Source organism: Trichoplax adhaerens, genomic scaffold (assembly GCF_000150275.1).
Source record: "Trichoplax adhaerens TRIADscaffold_1 genomic scaffold, whole genome shotgun sequence".
In the NCBI taxonomy this organism is placed as follows: Eukaryota; Metazoa; Placozoa; class Uniplacotomia; order Trichoplacea; family Trichoplacidae; genus Trichoplax; species Trichoplax adhaerens.
In genome coordinates, this window is record NW_002060943.1 from 4,827,615 (window position 1) to 4,846,131 (window position 18,517).

The window sequence follows — 18,517 nt, forward strand, 5'->3', positions numbered from 1 at the left end:
CACAGTCGGTAATATACTTTAGATACGTTGGCTCACAATTAAGTATACAGTAGTACTAAAGTAACTTCTTCATTATATTCTTTGTGTGCGTCCTTTGATCACAACAATTCATACGTGCAATATTTGTAAAATAATACTAATAAGCAGACATATATAGATATTCCCACCATCATTAAAAATAAAGAACTTAGCTAAGTTCGTTTAAGATCTATTTTGTATACAATTTCAATTGGTTATTATTAATTAAGCGTAATAGCTAGGAGATATTAAGAAATCACTTAGAGCGCTCAGCTGGTCGACTGTAAAATATTGTTTATGCTCTTCCCAATTATCCAAATGAGTACGCTTGAATTCAGAAACGACGGATTTAACAGTAGTCTAACATTTAGAATAATAATGACTTAATATTAATATCGATAGAATTGGCAACAAATTTAAAAACTGATTTTATTTACTATTCATTCCTTAACAAAAACTTACATGATAGCCTAATGTATAGCAATAATACCTTAATTGGAGGAGGATCATTTAATCGGTCGCCGATAAATATTAAGATCTCCGGTAACCAAGGAGGAACATCATATGGAAAGGCTTGTATACATGCAGCGAGACCCAATATTGCAGAATGGCGCCGGCTAATCACTTTCTTAACTAATATTGTAAAGCCAAAAATAAAAGATTGAAGCTTAAATTCATGTGAGAATACTCTACGCATATTCTATACAATATTTTTACATTCAGTCGATGGTATATTATGTCTACGCTTGATTTTCGTCTCTGTTACGACATCTCTAAATTTGGACTAAAGAAAATTTAATATTTATTCTACAAGGTGTCAATTACAATTTTTTTTTTATATCATCATCATCTATGTATTGAAGTTATGACAACATTATCTAAGTAAATGGTAATACCAGTTTCACGCTTGTTACTTCTAAAAATCCACATCTTAGTAGTCCACTATAAGTTGTTGATGCCATTTCTCTAACCTAATGCACGAAGACTCTTAATTTTCTCAGAAATTTAGGATAAAATCTAGCAAAATTGTCTTTAACCTCAATTTGCTCATCAAATATCAACTTAAGTAAAATGTCTTCAATAGTGCTGGTCGCTGTGGTATGCTCAAATAATAGAAAGAGATTTCTAAACGTCATAACCTGCATTTAGAAAATTAAACAGTTCAGATATAAAAATTTTTTGATATATGATACGAACTAAGGAGAATTTAATACCTGAATAAATAACAACATACTATAACGGTGATGCCATGAGTTAGATTGTACTACCTACGCATTAAAAAATTAGTTGGTCATTACATGCAGCAGAAAATAAAACAGCATAGACTAAAACTTACTTGTGTTAAAGCAAGCATAACAGAATCAACCGCAGCATCCGATAGCTGTGCTTGAGCTAAATATCCGAAAGCCTAGACATCGTGCCATTGATGTATTTTAGTTCATAAGGGCTTTAAACTAAAGCTAAATGTAAGATAGCACATTTCGAACTAACCAGTTTACACAATATTTGCAGATCTTTATCATCTTCTTGATTTTCCAATCCGATTAACTAGCCAAAACATTTATAGAAGATAGCGAATTTATCATCTTTAATCGTACTATATTGCTAGAAAAGGCATGACCTACCAGTGGTAATAGCTTGTACGTGGCAATTGAATACGGCTGCGGCGTTCTGCTGTTTTGACGGTTGCAAGATATTAACCATTCTAATACTAAATTATTATATATTTTCATGCGTTATAATAATAAACCATATTAATAAAGAATTATCAGACGGAAACCGTAAAATTATCTATTACAGGTTTCGCTTAGTCTTAATGTCGCTTGCTTTTCTTCAGGGTCGACAAGTTCTACATTGCCGTCGCTCCGCTTGTCTTCAGTAAATAATTTCGATAGCGACGGAAGTAGGCTTTCGATAAATTTTGTCGCGGTAGGACCTTTACTGACGTAGTTCTTTGAGATAGCCACATCAAATTTGAAAATATCCCGCAAAAGGCTGAAGGAAGTGTTGTTAATAGTAGAAAGAACATAAAATTAGTTATAAATGTTGTTTTAAATAGTTATAAGGAAATCGATGATAGCTTCAATTATACATGTACATTGCAATTTAGAAAAGTTCTGAAAATAATTTTAAGGTACCTGCCAAGCGATGAACGAACATCTTTGTATTGGTGATCAAGCCAGGGACTTACTAACTTAAGAGCTAAATTTTGCACCTCATAGCCTTTCCATTCCATGTCGGAGACGAAAATACGAATCAAGGATAATGCACTAAGAAAAAATCGATAAATTATCGTTACGTTAGAATTTTAAAATTTAATTAGAATCTTTATAGTTATATTGATTTAATAGCATAAAGACCTAGCATCAAGGAAGGATGCTTGCTCGCCAGCAAATATATTTTCGTTAAATAATAGAGAAAACAGACTGCGTAGTCGTTTCGGATCTCGATTTTTCTATGGAAAAAATGATAAATACTTATTAATATAATATCATCATCAATCACCGTAATTAGCGATATCTTAAAGGATGTAATTTAAGAAAGAAAACTATTATCACTAATGCCATACACTGATTGTTGTAACAAAAGTACACCAATCATTTATCGTTTCTCTGGAGATTGAATTGAATGCTTTCCGCAACAGAGGAGTTAAAAACAACCATAAATGTTGCTCCTGTGAAGTAATATTTTATTAAGCTCATCTTGTAGTTTTACATATGAAATTTCCATTGTTGACAAAGCAGCACTTACTTTTTCGCTACCCCAATGCTTAGAGCCACGAACCAATCCAGCAACGATCTCTAGTGCACATTTTTGACTACTGCTATGCTATATAGATTTATAAATAATAACCTATCATTAACATTCATAACCTTTCGTTAGCATTTTTTGTATCGTAATGTCAAGTAATGTACGAGTATTACTACCATATGCTCCATGCTTAAATCTACCTCAGTATCTGCGAAAAGATTTTCAACGTGTCGCTCAAACAGCGGTAGTAATGAATCCCCGAAATTGCGAAATATACCCTGCAATTGTACATATTCGTATATAAATTAGTATTGGAAGGCAATCTAATCGAAATTGTATCTGAACAAATTAAAGACTTGATATCATGAAATAATATAATACCTTAAACATAGCATAATTATGCATATTAAAGGCTTCATCTTTTGAAATTTCTAGCGAATAAAGCTTGATCAGTGACTCGATAAATTCATGACTGTTGAGTACCGCATACATTGCTGCTTCATGCTACATTAGAAAATTTCAATATGTGAAAGAATTAACAAAATGAAATCAGGAAATCAAAAATATTTGTACAGCCACTACCTCAGTCATCTCCTGGATACCCCTATCAACTTTCGGTTGCTGTTCTAATGCGGCATGAGTTAGTATTGACCTGCGTTTGATAATATTATATATTAGGTACGATTAAAAAGAATTTTAGAAGTGTTACATGTCAACAATATTGTGTCATAATATCTTACCTAGGCCATACGTTATTATATCCTATGTATGGTTTATCGATAAGCGTATTACTTTTCCAGTCTTTAACGTCAAATCTATTATTTTCTAATGGGAAAACGAGCCTAGTTGGCGTAAAAATCAAAATATTAATATATTTCTGTTTTTTAAGTAAATCAATTGAAATAGCAAGGCAACGAACCAGTCATTATTGATATCGCTCTCCTCACTTGATGCTTCAGCACATGCTATATCATAAAGTTGATAGTAACTCTATTAAATTCGACATGCATTTGCACGTGGCGGTAAAAATTGTCCTCCGAATAATTTACAATTGACTATACCTGCATTTTTGACACTGATTTCAATTTTCAAATGCTTTCTTTTTAATTGTTTACAAATACTTGCAATGGCGGACACAGCCATCTAAATATAGCGTAGGCAGTTAATAAAACTAGACACCATGCTACCTATGTATACATTAAATAGGAAGTACACCTTGCGTATCTCAATAGAATCGTGGATTAAATTTTTCGTGAAAAGTGCTATTGCACGTGGTAGCAACGGGATATCGATTCGAATCAGTTGCGCAATAAAACCTATACAGTACTGTAGAAACTGCCACCTCCTATAAGCAGCCATTGTAAAATACGTGTTTTCATTTAGCGAATAGTCGAAATTTGATTTGATATTACAAATTTTCCAACTTACATATTATTGTCCCCTGTTTCACATAAATCTAGGAGAAGGTTGACTAATTCCATGTATTGCCTATTTGAAATCGTGTAAATTACTTTTTTTGAATAATACGATGAATAGATTGAACATAGTTTCATAAATACCTGCGATTACAGTTATTCATTTCTTCCAAAAATAAGTCACCATCTTTATTACTCACGCTAACAGTTCCTGTTAAAGCTCGTGCTGCTTCCCTACATTCTACCGGAACCTAAGTTAATAATTTAGTTGTGTTAATGCTGATTTATGACCAAGTAAATATTGTTATGTTACTCCATTAACTTATCTGACCTCATATTTTAAAGCTAAGGTTGCATATTCTCGACACATTTGCTGATAAACTTTATTAATTAATATTAGGATAGACGATTTTTCGGAATGATCAGCCTTAACTAATGCAGGCCAAATCTGCTGCATGTTCTCCCATTGGTGACACACAAATTTACATGTATCGGCATCCGTTAGAACAAACAGGGCACCCTTTCGATACCAAAAAAAAATATGATTCATTTCATTAGTGGAATGTCCAGCTACAATACAACTGCTAAAAACAATGAAATAAATACACTAGAGTACCTTAAATTCATCATGGCTAACTGAATTGTCGGCTTTTAGTTTATCAGTAATGAAAGGAAGACTATATGTACAAGAAAATAAGATGCTCTCGTAACACAACAACAGCAGACCTTGTGCCTCTCTTCTTATCTGTTGGAATAAGCGTTTTTCAATATTAATATAATATCTGATCAAATATTAGCTATCATTTATACATGTATAATAACCTCGCAATAGTCGCAAACGGATAACTTTAAAACATCGCTAATCATCATTTGATGGAGTTCTGTCATCCTGCAAGGATAGATATGATTTCTTCTTTTCTATATAGAATATAATTCACAGCCGTCAAATTAAGGTAACTTCAATTCCCGCAAAAAATATAATGTATATACCAGGTGCTGGAGGTAGCTTTTCTCAATCACAATTTGCCTTATACAGTTACAGTGTCCGAGGAGCTGTAAAGCAATGTAAAAATGCGTATATTGTGGCATAAGCAACTATTCTAGACAGTCAAACCAATATCATGCTGAAAAGGTGAATACCTTATTACTTATTAGGCGCTTCCACCAATTGGCCAAGAATTCTCTTTAATGCAATAAAGACATTCAATTACTAGGGAATTTTATTAGCTAAATAGATAATTAAAATACAATTTCTACCTCTCCTGTAAGTGGTCATTTTGTCCTCCATAATTAAATAAGACTTGATCGTAAATCTAACATAAAGACGTAATTTATACATTTTAATTTCATGTAATTTACAGTTACTCATAAAGACAAAATGTAATCTGTTAAGTATCTGATCGAAATAATAAATGTAATTACCGATAGCATCAGATTAAATGACTTTGTATCATCCGTTACATGATCCAAAAAGTAACCTACAGTACAAAATTAAGAGTATAACCATGCGTGTTAAGATAATCGGGCATGTGGGTATACAATAAATTGAGAAGCATAGTAAAATTTATACCAATGGCTGTATGAATACAATTAGCGACAATTTCCCGTAAGCATACTGTGTTCTTAGAGACTAATGTTAGTAATAAAAAGAATTAGAGATGAAATAACATTGAAAAAATTGGTAACATATAAATTACAAAAAAAGTTATCCATACATTTAGATGTATTTTCTGTACATAGTATAATTTCCTCGCTGTAGGGAACAACTGAGGGGACTCTGGAATTGTTTTAAAAAAAACATTAGCCTAAATTACCAACAAAATACAAAGTATATATATTTCGTAAGAATTTTAGGTTAATAAGCGTTGTATAAACCAACAATGGAGATAGATATGGTTTGTCCCAAGGCGGTAAAGCTTCTCCAGCACCAGTGAGGATACAATAAATTATATGAAGACACTGGTGAATTTCTTCCCTATGAAAAATTATTAAGGAATCGTTTATAATAACTTAATTTAGTTGAGTATTATTAACTTTAACATAAAAACCTCTTCATATTAATAGGGCCAGTTGTTAAATCTTGCATCTTGTTGGTTTCTTGAATTAAGAAATCATGCATGAGATCATGAGCAAATTCCATTTCAGCTTCTGACGGTTTGTGCCAATCAATCACTACATCTCGACGATCATAACATTTTGCCCAATCCTGCCACGTTTTCGAGATAATGAAAGTAAAAGCCCATACATTACAGAATTAACTGAATGAATAAATTGTAGTAATCTCACTTTAATAATCACTTACTTTAAGATAGTTATATTGTGAAGGAGAATCATTAGCCATAGATCTATCACCGGGATATACAGCGGTTAAAGATTCCAATAAGGAACTAAAACCCTAAGTAGAATTGAGGAATAAAAAGTAATAAAGTGACGTATTCCCGATTATTTCTATTGGTAAAGTAATGGTATTGTACCTGACATGTAAAATTTGATGCCGTCTTAGATTTCAAGTGTATTGACATAGAGATAACTTTATAAATATGATCCTTATATTGAATGATATATCGGCCATCAGCTGTCATTAACTAGGTTTAGTATATAAATAGCAAATAATTAATTAGAGTTTAAAAATAAACTAGCTAAAACGTGATGAGCATGCTGAGGCTCGAAAGACAGTAATTGTACAACGTACTTTACTAAAAACCAGTAAATACCAGATAAGTCCACTCTCCACTTGCTCTTCATCTACAAAATCGTCAGCTGAAATCAATATATATGCGATTAGTTATGAGAATATAAGTTAAGATACATAGCTTTATACTCAATTTTATGGGCTATTATATCTCATTGTATTACTTTCTATAATTTCAAGAATATTTCTTGAGTGATACGGTAGAAAAAGTTTTAAAGTCATTTCAGGTTGTGCCTGGTACAAAAAAAATGATGCATTTTAAAATATATTTTTTCAATGAAATTAAGCTGAATATTTGGAGTAGTATATATGCGCTATTAGAATATCAATTTATGAACAATGCATAAAGAGTAAAAAGAGTACTAGTAAAAACAGTTGGAATATGACATACATTAGCAGCAGCTGAAACAATTGCACAACATATATGACCAGCTATGGTATCACCAAGAATATGGCCTCTGACAAATCCAAATAACTTCTTAATAACTACCTAAAATTTTGAATTAATTATATTAGTTAATAATTAAATTTTCTACAGAAAATCTCAATCTTTTCTAAGATAAGAAATTTACCATAGCCAAAGTTCTTGAGGACTGACTTAATATTGTCATGAATACCCTATAAAAACCTTCAGCAAATTGCCTGTCTTCATTATTAAATGAGGATTCACCATCAATAGTATTGTACGACTTTAAACTTTCGACGTTTGAGCTATTTTCAATCATCTCGAAACACCTATGTACAATACAGTTTGATATATAAAGGGATTAAGCTTTAGACGTAAAGTTCGTATGCTGCAATATTTATCATAAGGTCAATACCTGTCTATGAACTGGATCAAAATATCTTCAAATCTAGCTGTTAACGAGCACAGCTCCTTTTCTTCCTATTGATATCAACACAAACTACGTTATTGTTGAACCGAAATCAAAATATTTCTGAGTTTGCAGTCAAAATAGAACCTCTGTAAGAGCCTCTTCACTAGCCAACATAGAACAATCCACAATAGGAATCAAACCAAAGGCGGCCATGTAGAATATTAATGTCGTCTGTAACGAATTATTATTAATTCTTTAGTCAATAGATTATAACATCAATATAAAAATATCAGATTTTTATAAGCTTCTATTCTAGATAATTTACGATAATAAATTTACAGAAGTCTTTAAAGAATCATTTAGATCGATTCCAGGAAGGGCTAATTCCAATAATTTCATCAAATATGATGGTCCGGAAGGAAATCGAATTTCTTTATCATCAATTGTTCTACCAGCACTGGCAAGTGGTCGTGATACAAAAGCTGCACATACCATGGTTGCAATCACTTGGTGTGGTTCAGTCAGCGTAGTTAAACTAGCAAACGTCCTACAGAATGTGATGATATTAATTGAAATTGTACAATGCAACTATTTTAGCACCTTTCTGAATGATATATCGTACAAAGAATTTAATACTAATAAATTTTCTACGTTCTATCATACCGATCTAAAAGAGGCGGCAGCATAATTTCAGGTCTTAAAATGGATAAATTCTGGATTATCAGAGCAACTTCATCGCTCAAGTGTTTAGTAAATAAAAGTAACATCGCTATTGGTCTAATGTTCTCAACAAAAGTAGTAATATCATCGTCAGTTATATGGTATTCTTTTGGAATTTTGGGTACCCAAGTCTTTTTCGGTTTTCGTTCCCTGAATTAAGAAATTCATTGATAAATCATTATCTTACAATGTACTATTTCAGAAATGAATTGTCTTCTACAGTACGAATTTATAAAAGAATTCACTTACAATCGTAGGCGGTAGATGAACGCTGATGTCAAGCTACCGAGAAAATTTTGAATTTTCCCCTGTAAAATTATAAATAAAAATTACATTTGTTTCTTAATATGCTTATTAAAGATATATATATAAAAAACAGGGCTACATACCACCCAAGCGCCAACATTTGAAGGGTGACAAAAATTTTCAATCGCTCGTAACAGTTGATTAAGATAAAATTGGACCTTGGATTCTTTGTCACCCTATCATAGTATTAATGAATCTGCTTTTAGTATGATTTATTTATTTTCCAATATACTGTGGAACAAGAAAGAACGGTTTAATTCTTTTAGAACAAATATCAATATAATAGTAATCAATGTAGTATTACCATCATGTTAATAATCCATTCAGCGCATAAATTTGCTTTATACATAGCATTTTTAGATCGTGGGACTTGACGCTTACCCACAGGAAGATTGAAACTATTAAGGATTCGTTGAAATATCTACAATTGTTTATGATTGGATTTATTGTTAAATCTTGTAGTTTGTTACACTTACTCTATTTTGCAATTAGTTATAACTGAATACATTCAAGATATATGCACAATATTAGCATCTTCATAAGGTAATCAAAAGAAACCGGAAGTAACCTTTGCTAAGTATGGCTCCCAATGCACATATCCAATATTTTCTTTCGCTAATCGAACAAATAAGTACACCAGATTCTATAAATTAATTACAGTAATATCATCAAATTAAATGATGTCGTACTGCAATATATGTTGCAATACTGTACGATAAATGGTAATAGAAATTGTAAAATTTACGAAGGTATTCAATACAAACCGCTTCCCAAGATGGAGAATTTAAACAGCTTATATATAAATTCATTAATTCATCAAACCACAACCTTGGATTATTTTCAATCAGTGTTAGCATTGAATAAAGAAATGACATAATATTATCCAAAAATACTGATATAGTTTACTAGCAAAGTATGACCAATATTATTAACTGCCGTACTTAAAGCCTTGGTTGTGCTCATGAGGGAGTAAAGCTGTCGGTAAAAAGCTACAAAAGTAACTAGTAGCTTTCAGCATTATTGATGTATCGAACGGATACATCATTGGTCTCCACTCCTGTAGCATTTCTTCGGTTGCAGACGCAGTAAAATAGCTAGTATATAATTGAATTGAAAGCGTTGAAAGTAGTTAATTTAAATCTATTCAACGAATATTAGAAACCATACAATTCATCATAAATATTTACAAAATCCAATAAAAATAACAGCAATGGCATCAACTTACGTTCTTGTTGCCAGCATTAATCTAAATATTACCGGTTTGCAACAACTACAAAATATTCAAAAGTTTAATTTTTAGAATGGCATTTAGTGTTGCCAATAATGGCAGGATCAAGCATGCCCAAGTACGGATTAAATATGTGTACTCATGTATTCTAAGGTGGCTTATACGTATAATAGTACTTACGATTTGATCTTTTTGAGTCGTATGGTATTATTTTCATAATTGGTATAATAGACTTCATGATATAAACGATATAGAGGCTTCCATTCTAGCTGTAAATCATCCCTAGATAATAATTTCTTTTTGCTAATGGAAAAATAAATTCAACTATCTTAATAGTGCTGTATGCCTATTTATTATTGTAATGCAATCAAATAAGTGATAACTTATAAACTATCAGATAACGAATGTCATTTACTGAAAGTTGTACGAAATTTACTAATGATATGTAAGTCAGCATAGTTATTTTATTGATGTACTATCGTTGATATGTACTTGTTATGTACCTATTTATTATCCTAAATCAACCAAAGAAGTGATAAGTTATAAACTATCAGACAACAAATATCATTTATAAAAAGTAGTGTAGCATTTTACGACTGATACGTAAGTCAATATAGTCTTTCAGTGATGTAGCATCGTTGACGTCTACTCATTGCATGCCTATTTATTGTGGTAATCCAATCAAATAAGTGATAACTTATGAGCTATCACATTATGAATATCCTATGCAGAAAGTTGTATCCAATTTTGCTAATTATACGCAAGTCAATATAGCTATTCATTGATGTACTACCGTTGATGTCTATCGATATACAGTAAGATCGAAAGAAGAGCTACAGGAAAATTATGATTAATTGAATAGTATCATAATTATTTAACAAGTATAATAATGATAATTTACCTTAACAAGGAAATGAGCACACATCCAAATTGTTGTACAAGCAAAGGAGGCAGATCAGGAATTGTTAATAATTTGTAGAGTAATTGGACGAGTTTGATATGGTCATCCTTACTAAAGCGTCGGCCATAAGCATGGATGTAGCTAAAATACGATTGAATAACATTGAAGTATGTCCATATGAGTGTTGACTTTCATTGATATAGTCTAATGATTTTATGACATCAATAGGAAAGTATTATCATGATTGGTAAAGAGAATTGCTTTCATCATCATAACTAGTGTAATCTAACATGAGCAATTCCTTCATTGGTAGGAGTCATATCGACAGTGTCAATCTTACTCCGGATGAACATTTATATACGACACTGCTATCTTGTATGTACTGTACGGTATAACATACGAATTGCCTGTAGCAGTATATTATTACTGTACTGATTTAATCCTAGTACTATACAGATGAAATCATCTTTCTGCATTCGTGTGAAGTTCGATCAACTTGTCGATGTAGGCAAATGGCTGGAAAGGAATTAAAAGTATCCAATCCTTAGTTTAATCTGTTATCGATGACAATACATACTTATCTAATTGAATGGACCAATGCATTGCTCCAGGTCTTAATTCACCATTCTCAACAGCCAAGGCTAAATTATGTTTGATTTTTTGGAATAATTGCTGGCTATTTGCTTCGATTTCTTCATAATATGGCAGCAATTGGTTATAATTTAAGCTCTCCTGTTGGAAATTGACAACGTCACTATTGCGTTGCATCTTTGGCTTAGTGCTGTTGTCATCCATAACGATCTGACGTTGACTTATCCTACACTGCTGCCAAGTCTATACGCTCGCGTAGACTCGAAGAGGTCCGACTGGATTATCGATTGAATTCAGTCCAACAATTTACTAACTGGGTAACTTTCAATGAAAGCGTCAAATTGCTTGCTAGGATAGGCAAAGTGAAGAATGAAAGAGCGACAAGATGGAAATATTGCAAGTGATTACTAAGTACACTGTAGTGATTGCTTACGGCAATGCAAGTTGATGAGCGTCTGCGTAAAAGCGGTAATCAAAGTACAAGTGTGTACACTGTACAGTACGGTTTACAGTACGCGTCATTGAGGGTGTCACCTAGTGTCACCCATAGAGTTAACAACTTCATGAACTCAATGGCGTCACCCTCTCAGCCACTATGTGAGGTGCTGACTGTGCCGTACACTGAGCTGTCTGAGTGGATATGCAGTACAGTACAGTACAGTATTGACGCAACAATCGTTCTGTACAGTACTGTACTGTACACTGTATACTGTACACTGTACAGTACAGTACTGTACAGTACTGGAGTTTACGGTACAGTAGCCGCACCCCGGGTGGATGGGATTAACCAAAAAGAAAACCATCGCAGAATTGGTAGTCTAGTACTGTTAGTAATGGACTGTCGATCTGTCGTAGACCAGCGGGTGTACACGATGCTCTTCTTCTTCAACAATACGCAGTCATAATGATGGTGATACTGTATTTGTGTTATTTTAAAACTCGACCATTTTCAAGCCAGCATGTTGTGCGGACGGCTCAATTAATTTATTAAATATTGTAACCCCCGTTGCATAAACCACCTGCACCACCTAACAAATAACGTCATAATAAGCCGTAATCATAAACGATTATATCGAGGATTTGTAGAAAAAGTTTCATTCTGAACTCGGACCGTAAATAGACGAACAAATCAATTCAAAATTGCAACCACCCTTGCGTAAATCCACCTGCACCACCCAACACATAACGTAATAACAAGTCGGAATCAGAAGCGATTATATCTAGGCTTTGTAGAAAATTTTGATTTTCAATTCGGACTGTAAATAGATGGACAAATCATTTTGGCACTGTACTGAAGTTCAGACCATAGAGACATAAGACAAAAATCTTATTCTTACATTTCTACGGATCAGACTGACAGCAAACCACCGTAAATTTAAATAAATAAATAAATAAATGAATAATTGAAGTCCCTGCTAGCAGTCTATCAATGATTTGTGTTACGCACAGTTTTGCAGTTCCTGTGTCACACTCATTGTGTTACGTGTACAGTACACTGTACAGTGTACAGTGTACAGTACTGCTGTACAATGAGCGTACCGCACCGTACCGGACCGGTCAGCACTTGATCTGCATCTGCTTCTCCACCGCGAGTCTAGACTGTATAGTCTACTGTATAATGGACTATCGCCTTGAGAGCCTTATTTGCCCAGTCAATCGTCTTTACAACCGTACGGTAAGGTTCAGGACTTGTACTCCAGTGAGTGAGTCAAATGTAGCAAAGGTTAATTTCAAAAGGACGTAACGTGTTACAAATCAACTCAGCCCTCAACCCTTCGTACCACTCGGCGGTTGCTACGTTACTTGCAAATTTGTTTTGCCCAAGTTGAAGCATCGTGTCGAAAAGAGAGAGACAAAAATCAAAAATCAGCTTATGAAAGGCCTTTTACTTCATTCTTTCAGCTGTAGTTATCGAGAAGAGCTAAAACAGCAGCCAATGTAGGTCACCTAGCATCTCAATTTGCTGGCCCCTGTTGGACATGCGATGCTTTTACCTGTACGAGTTTACCAAGTTGCAAGTTCTCTTTTGATTTCAATTTTTTTTGCACATGGTGTGGTCAGATCGTTGAGTTCCTTAACTTGAAGAAATCGAAAAAATTGACCCCTTAACTGAGCTTAGTTAGGTGAAGTTTGCCACACTTTAATGGCTTATAGAATTGGTTATTGCAGCTTGGCCGCAACCAAGCGTTTTCTGCAGACAAAGTCTTCTGTACAACATGTTCGATACTTTACCATCTCGCATATGAGATGGAACGATATGCCTTTAAATCAGTCAATGAACGTTTTCGATCGTTCGACAAAGTTAGCTCAGCGAGATCGAGCTGCAAAGGCAATCAATTTTTCGGATTACGATTATCTTCGAGAGGAGGTTGGTGAAATGACAATTTTCTTTCTCAGATTTTTTTTTCTCATACTAGACCTCTGAGTGCATGTGTAGCATGCGACCATACGACAAATTTTAATTGTAAAGTGTTACTAGCCCTCCTTAACGATGCATCTTCTGACTAATTATAATAGTGTAGTACTGTGTATTTTTATATACGATAGAATAGTTGTTATACTAGCGTACTGTTAAATGTAACTTCTTTACTCTATTATTAAGGTTGCCGATCGCATCGCTGATAGGAGCTTTGATATTAAAAGGTAACTTCTGAAATACACATATTGCCTTTCAAGCATTTTGACAAAATATGCAAAGCCTTAGTCTTTACTATATGTCCGCGTATTAACAACATTCATGTTAAATTGTCAAACTTGATTGGGAATTTCTCTTAAAATTCTCTGACTATATCGTCGGTCATTAGATAGATCGCTGCCACAGAAAATTTGATGTACTGTGCAGTGTATAGGCACGACATAAAACTGTATTAGATACATCTAAGTTAGGATAGTGTTTTGGTTTATTTTTTAAGTAAAGCTAGTATTAAATGGATGCTTTGATAAATTTGTCAACTCTTTCTTTTTCAATGGAATTCCTAGATTCTTTCCAGTGGCTGTCGATCTAGGATGTGGAAGGGGCTATATTGGCAAGTATCTTGACAAGGTATTTAAAACCTGGCTATTCCATGAACTTGTTGCTAATCAAATAGCTTATTGATAAATGCAAACTTGTTATACTAGGAAGTAATAGGAACCTTAGTACAATGTGATCATTCCAAGGAATCCTTAAAGATCGCACAAATGCGAGCTGCATCTTTTGAGGTTCCAGCTATCTCAGTTATCGCCGATGAGGAATTCATTCCTTTCCCCGACCATTCTGTAGATCTATTATTTAGTAGCTTAAGTTTACATTGGGTGAATGATCTACCCGGAACTTTTGCCCAGGCAAGTGAAATATCATAGCTTATCGTCTTCCTTGCAGCGAATTTTCAAAGGCACTTTACTATTTTGGGATAAGCATCGTAGTAAAGTACATTATAATTGATGTGTAATAATTTGAGTTCCTGCAATTACTTGTATTTAGATTTTGGCATGCTTAAAGAATGATGGTGCCTTTATTGGAGCAATGTTTGGCGGCGATACTCTTTATGAACTACGCTGTTCTTTGCAATTGGCAGAGATCGAACGTAAAGGAGGCTTCGCTCCTCGCGTTTCGCCTTTTGCAGACGTGAGAGATGTAGGCAATTTACTAACACGTGCAGGGTATACTCTTACAACAATTGACCTGGATGATATTATAGTCAATTATCCATCAATGTTCGAACTACTCGATGACTTGAAAGGTATTCAACGTCCTCATGTATACTTTTAGTTAATTAACCTTAACACAATTATTTTGATTTGGCTCCTTAGAGCTCTCTTATGATCAATCAATTTTAAGAGAGTCAAGCTGCAGCCATAAACTGAAAAACTTTCTCTTTTACACTGCCAATGCTTTTTATTGTAGCTAAGGTAGCATGCCCGTGGAAAGGACAATTACTTTGTTTAGCTCAGTTGCAGTATAATATTTTGCTTCCTTATTACACTGCAGTATACTGACTATCATTACTCTTAACCGATGGCCTATGAGCACAGTACATGAGCACATATATGTGCGGTTGCATTCTATAGTCGCATCTCAACAAAAATTTCATTTTATGCTTGTAACAGGTATGGGTGAAAGTAATGCCGCCTGGTCTAGAACAAACATCCTTCATCGAGATACAATGATGGCGGCTGCATCCATTTACAAAGCAATGTACGGAAATGATGACGGTTCGGTACCGGCCACTTTTCGAGTCATTTCATGGATTGCTTGGAAACCCGATAAGTCTCAGGTAACTTCATTACGAAATTGCATAGTAATAATGATAGTTAAGAGATCCTTACATATTCATTACAATTATTTCAAATCTGGTCTTATTGCAGACTCAGCCAGCTGAGCGAGGATCCGCTACAATATCAATGAAAGATTTAAGTGCTTCAGATTCGAGGAAAGGCAGTTAGGCTTATCATTGTTTATTAACTATCATTTGCATCTCAAACAAATATTTACTAAATCTGCTACTGCGCTAAGCCAGTAACAGCAATAGGCTTATTTTCTTTGCAATGCTTAAAGTCTAATTCCTGGATAATCCGCTAAGACTGTGCTTACGGATTTGCTACAAAATTTCAGACAATATTCTTGATGTGATTGATATTGCTGCAAAATAATGATTTGTATAAATATTTATTTGTATAGTAGACTTTTATCAAGTTTAAAAGGGATTTTAATAAGCTGTAATGTACTTTTGAGACAATTAAGTTATTTGTTGATCATCCTTATTTACGAGATAGTTTGATTCCGATTACTGCCATGTGAATGTAATCTCCCTGGCAATTCCCGTTCTTATTAAAATAAAGTAAATATGCGATTACTGATATAGTCTTTATCAATATTTAAAATTTTCGTAACATTTTGTCACGGACTACTCTCCTGACAAGGGATGAAGTAAAGTATTCTGTTCCTCTAAGTTGCTACTGTCAACCACTATTTTACTTTCCGCCTAGAACTTCCCTTCTAGACTGTAGTTACACAGATAAATTTCATAACGTCGAGCTACTTTTACTTTATTTCAACTAATTCGAACAACGTAATGTACTCGTAAAAGACTACAGAAATCATCTACTAACGAACAATATTTGTAGTCACAAGTTAAATCATAAAAGTTTAGTCGACCCAACTTATATTGGTAGAAATCTATCAAGACACAAATACTTAATTTCTACTGTATCATTCATGGTGTAGTTGTACCGTGACACATTTCAATAACTAGTAAACGACAATATCTCCAACTAGCTATTTTTGACGGAGATTCTAGTTGGTAAATCACATATCCATCATTTTGGACGCTATATTCCGTATAAGCATCGAATAACCCATCTAAAGCCAGAAATATGTATAGCTAGTAAAATTTTACTAACAAAACGAGAAAGAAAACTCCCGTATTTTGGTGCCTTATATTCGCTTACCTTTAGTTGCTCCAGGTTTATATGACGATCTTAATCGATAAATAGATTTTTGGTATAGCTTTTTTGACGAATCTGCAGACATAGATTTTCGAAAATCTAACACATTCGTTTTTAATGCCCCATGCAACGTTATCTATAAGACAAGAGAATATAGATATTTACTTTGGCCATTCGATCAATAAATGACAACTATATTATGGTACCGTGTATGGGCTTTTAACCCTATGCATGAACTACTAAAAATTTAGTAATCCGTGCCCTATACTAACCACAATCAACATTTAAATTAGTAAAACACATAGCTCTATATTACATACTATCACTGTATTCTGCATTCCCAAATACATTACTACCGTAATTAGCTGATATTATTACACATGGTACAGCAAATTAATCAAAATGCATTATATAAATGGTTTGCAAAAAACTTTACTGTGCATTGATATAACTACGCTACGATAGCCATTACTCCAGTATAAAATATTATCACACCTGACTTATACATAGTATTTCTAAATCTTTTTTCACTATATTCTTTACACAACGTTTCTGTCCGTTTTCAATTAGACGTAGTTTTAAAACTTTTCTGGACCTACACATAGAGTACGCTATCATTAAATACTTTAGTGTCTAAAATTATAAGAGTAAATACAGCTTGATATTGCTGGCAATGAAAAGTAAAACATTTGCTGTTGACTTTATAAATACTTTATCCTATGTCTAACATGTAACTGATATCCTTATCTGTATTATCTTTCGATATGCTAATTATTAGATAGAGCTCTCGGCCCATTGAGTTGATCAGTTTACCGTCAACTAGAAGAGAATTTAGTTAAAATTCGGTATATGATTAAACAGATATGCTATGAAGGACTGTATTAAATAAACGCAGTAAGCATACTCCGTGTATACATTTTACGTATGATTTAGTTTTTATTAGGCTATACAGAAGTAAGGAACACATCATTTTGATAGTAGACGGGTGCTACTTGCCATATTTATGTGAAGATGCTTAATTCACAGTTACGGATATGATAACTTTAATTTTATTTTTTTAATTATATAAGGCAGACGAAATTATTTTGCGTTAGTAACTTAGCTGTGCTACAACTACCCTTGTGATACAGAAGTAAATAAAATGACTATATTAATTTTAGGATATCTATATGGCTACTTTCTTAGCAAGCTTGAACTTTTATCCTCGGAATCATCATAAGTCTGATGCAAGTAATGTATATACACCAAGTAGTATCACGCATAGCCTAAATTTAATGCCAGCTGGCTAAGTTATATATCCTATTGATCAACATAAACAAATTTCCTGCTCCACAAATATATTTCGATCGTAAAATTACTATTGATATTGAACTATCAAAGTAAGAGTTGAAAGTAAGCGATCTTTCAAACTCAGATACTATATTTTAACTACCAATTTGAGACATACAGTTAGCATGCTATATTGCTATGGAAATCACCTTACTTGTAGCGTATGTTTACTAGTGAGGTGTTTCAACATTATAATAATTAATGAAAAAAATTTTATGACTATGACAAGCAATAAGTAATCTCCTTTTACTTCACAACTTACCTGTAGCACTGGCACATGTGACACGCTTGATTAATATTTTCATTCTTTTGTGCCGTTTA

At 33.4% G+C, this 18,517-nt stretch overlaps 3 protein-coding genes across 3 annotated transcripts; 1 reads left to right on the forward strand and 2 right to left on the reverse strand.

Annotated features, from left to right (window-relative positions):
* Positions 1 to 243: 243 nt before the first annotated feature.
* On the reverse strand, positions 244 to 11,644 carry TRIADDRAFT_51787 (uncharacterized protein; the record flags this gene model as incomplete). The annotated part of the gene is made up of 44 exons (XM_002108609.1): positions 244 to 378; positions 509 to 718; positions 1,056 to 1,157; positions 1,233 to 1,286; positions 1,355 to 1,426; positions 1,510 to 1,566; positions 1,644 to 1,729; positions 1,817 to 2,013; positions 2,157 to 2,288; positions 2,379 to 2,473; positions 2,770 to 2,847; positions 2,970 to 3,047; positions 3,151 to 3,273; positions 3,352 to 3,421; positions 3,510 to 3,611; positions 4,198 to 4,257; positions 4,329 to 4,435; positions 4,516 to 4,704; positions 5,007 to 5,102; positions 5,325 to 5,367; positions 5,442 to 5,497; positions 5,607 to 5,662; positions 5,999 to 6,159; positions 6,233 to 6,390; positions 6,487 to 6,579; positions 6,659 to 6,769; positions 6,877 to 6,944; positions 7,041 to 7,110; positions 7,268 to 7,366; positions 7,449 to 7,611; positions 7,698 to 7,762; positions 7,839 to 7,925; positions 8,187 to 8,241; positions 8,358 to 8,564; positions 8,664 to 8,722; positions 8,804 to 8,896; positions 9,025 to 9,141; positions 9,289 to 9,363; positions 9,485 to 9,548; positions 9,662 to 9,814; positions 9,946 to 9,990; positions 10,129 to 10,251; positions 10,850 to 10,990; positions 11,427 to 11,644. The coding sequence occupies 44 exons, from the start codon at positions 11,642 to 11,644 to the stop codon at positions 244 to 246; spliced, it is 4,623 nt and encodes a 1,540-aa protein (XP_002108645.1).
* Positions 11,645 to 13,697: 2,053 nt separating this feature from the next.
* On the forward strand, positions 13,698 to 15,865 carry TRIADDRAFT_18584 (uncharacterized protein; the record flags this gene model as incomplete). Its single annotated transcript, XM_002107823.1, has 8 exons — positions 13,698 to 13,808; positions 14,043 to 14,083; positions 14,420 to 14,483; positions 14,561 to 14,768; positions 14,846 to 14,865; positions 14,922 to 15,162; positions 15,530 to 15,696; positions 15,788 to 15,865. The coding sequence occupies 8 exons, from the start codon at positions 13,698 to 13,700 to the stop codon at positions 15,863 to 15,865; spliced, it is 930 nt and encodes a 309-aa protein (XP_002107859.1).
* A 770-nt stretch (positions 15,866 to 16,635) lies between these two features.
* TRIADDRAFT_51789 (uncharacterized protein) lies at positions 16,636 to 18,475 on the reverse strand (the record flags this gene model as incomplete). Its single annotated transcript, XM_002108610.1, has 4 exons — positions 16,636 to 16,781; positions 16,871 to 17,003; positions 17,363 to 17,462; positions 18,459 to 18,475. The coding sequence occupies 4 exons, from the start codon at positions 18,473 to 18,475 to the stop codon at positions 16,636 to 16,638; spliced, it is 396 nt and encodes a 131-aa protein (XP_002108646.1).
* Between the last annotated feature and the right edge of the window lie 42 nt (positions 18,476 to 18,517).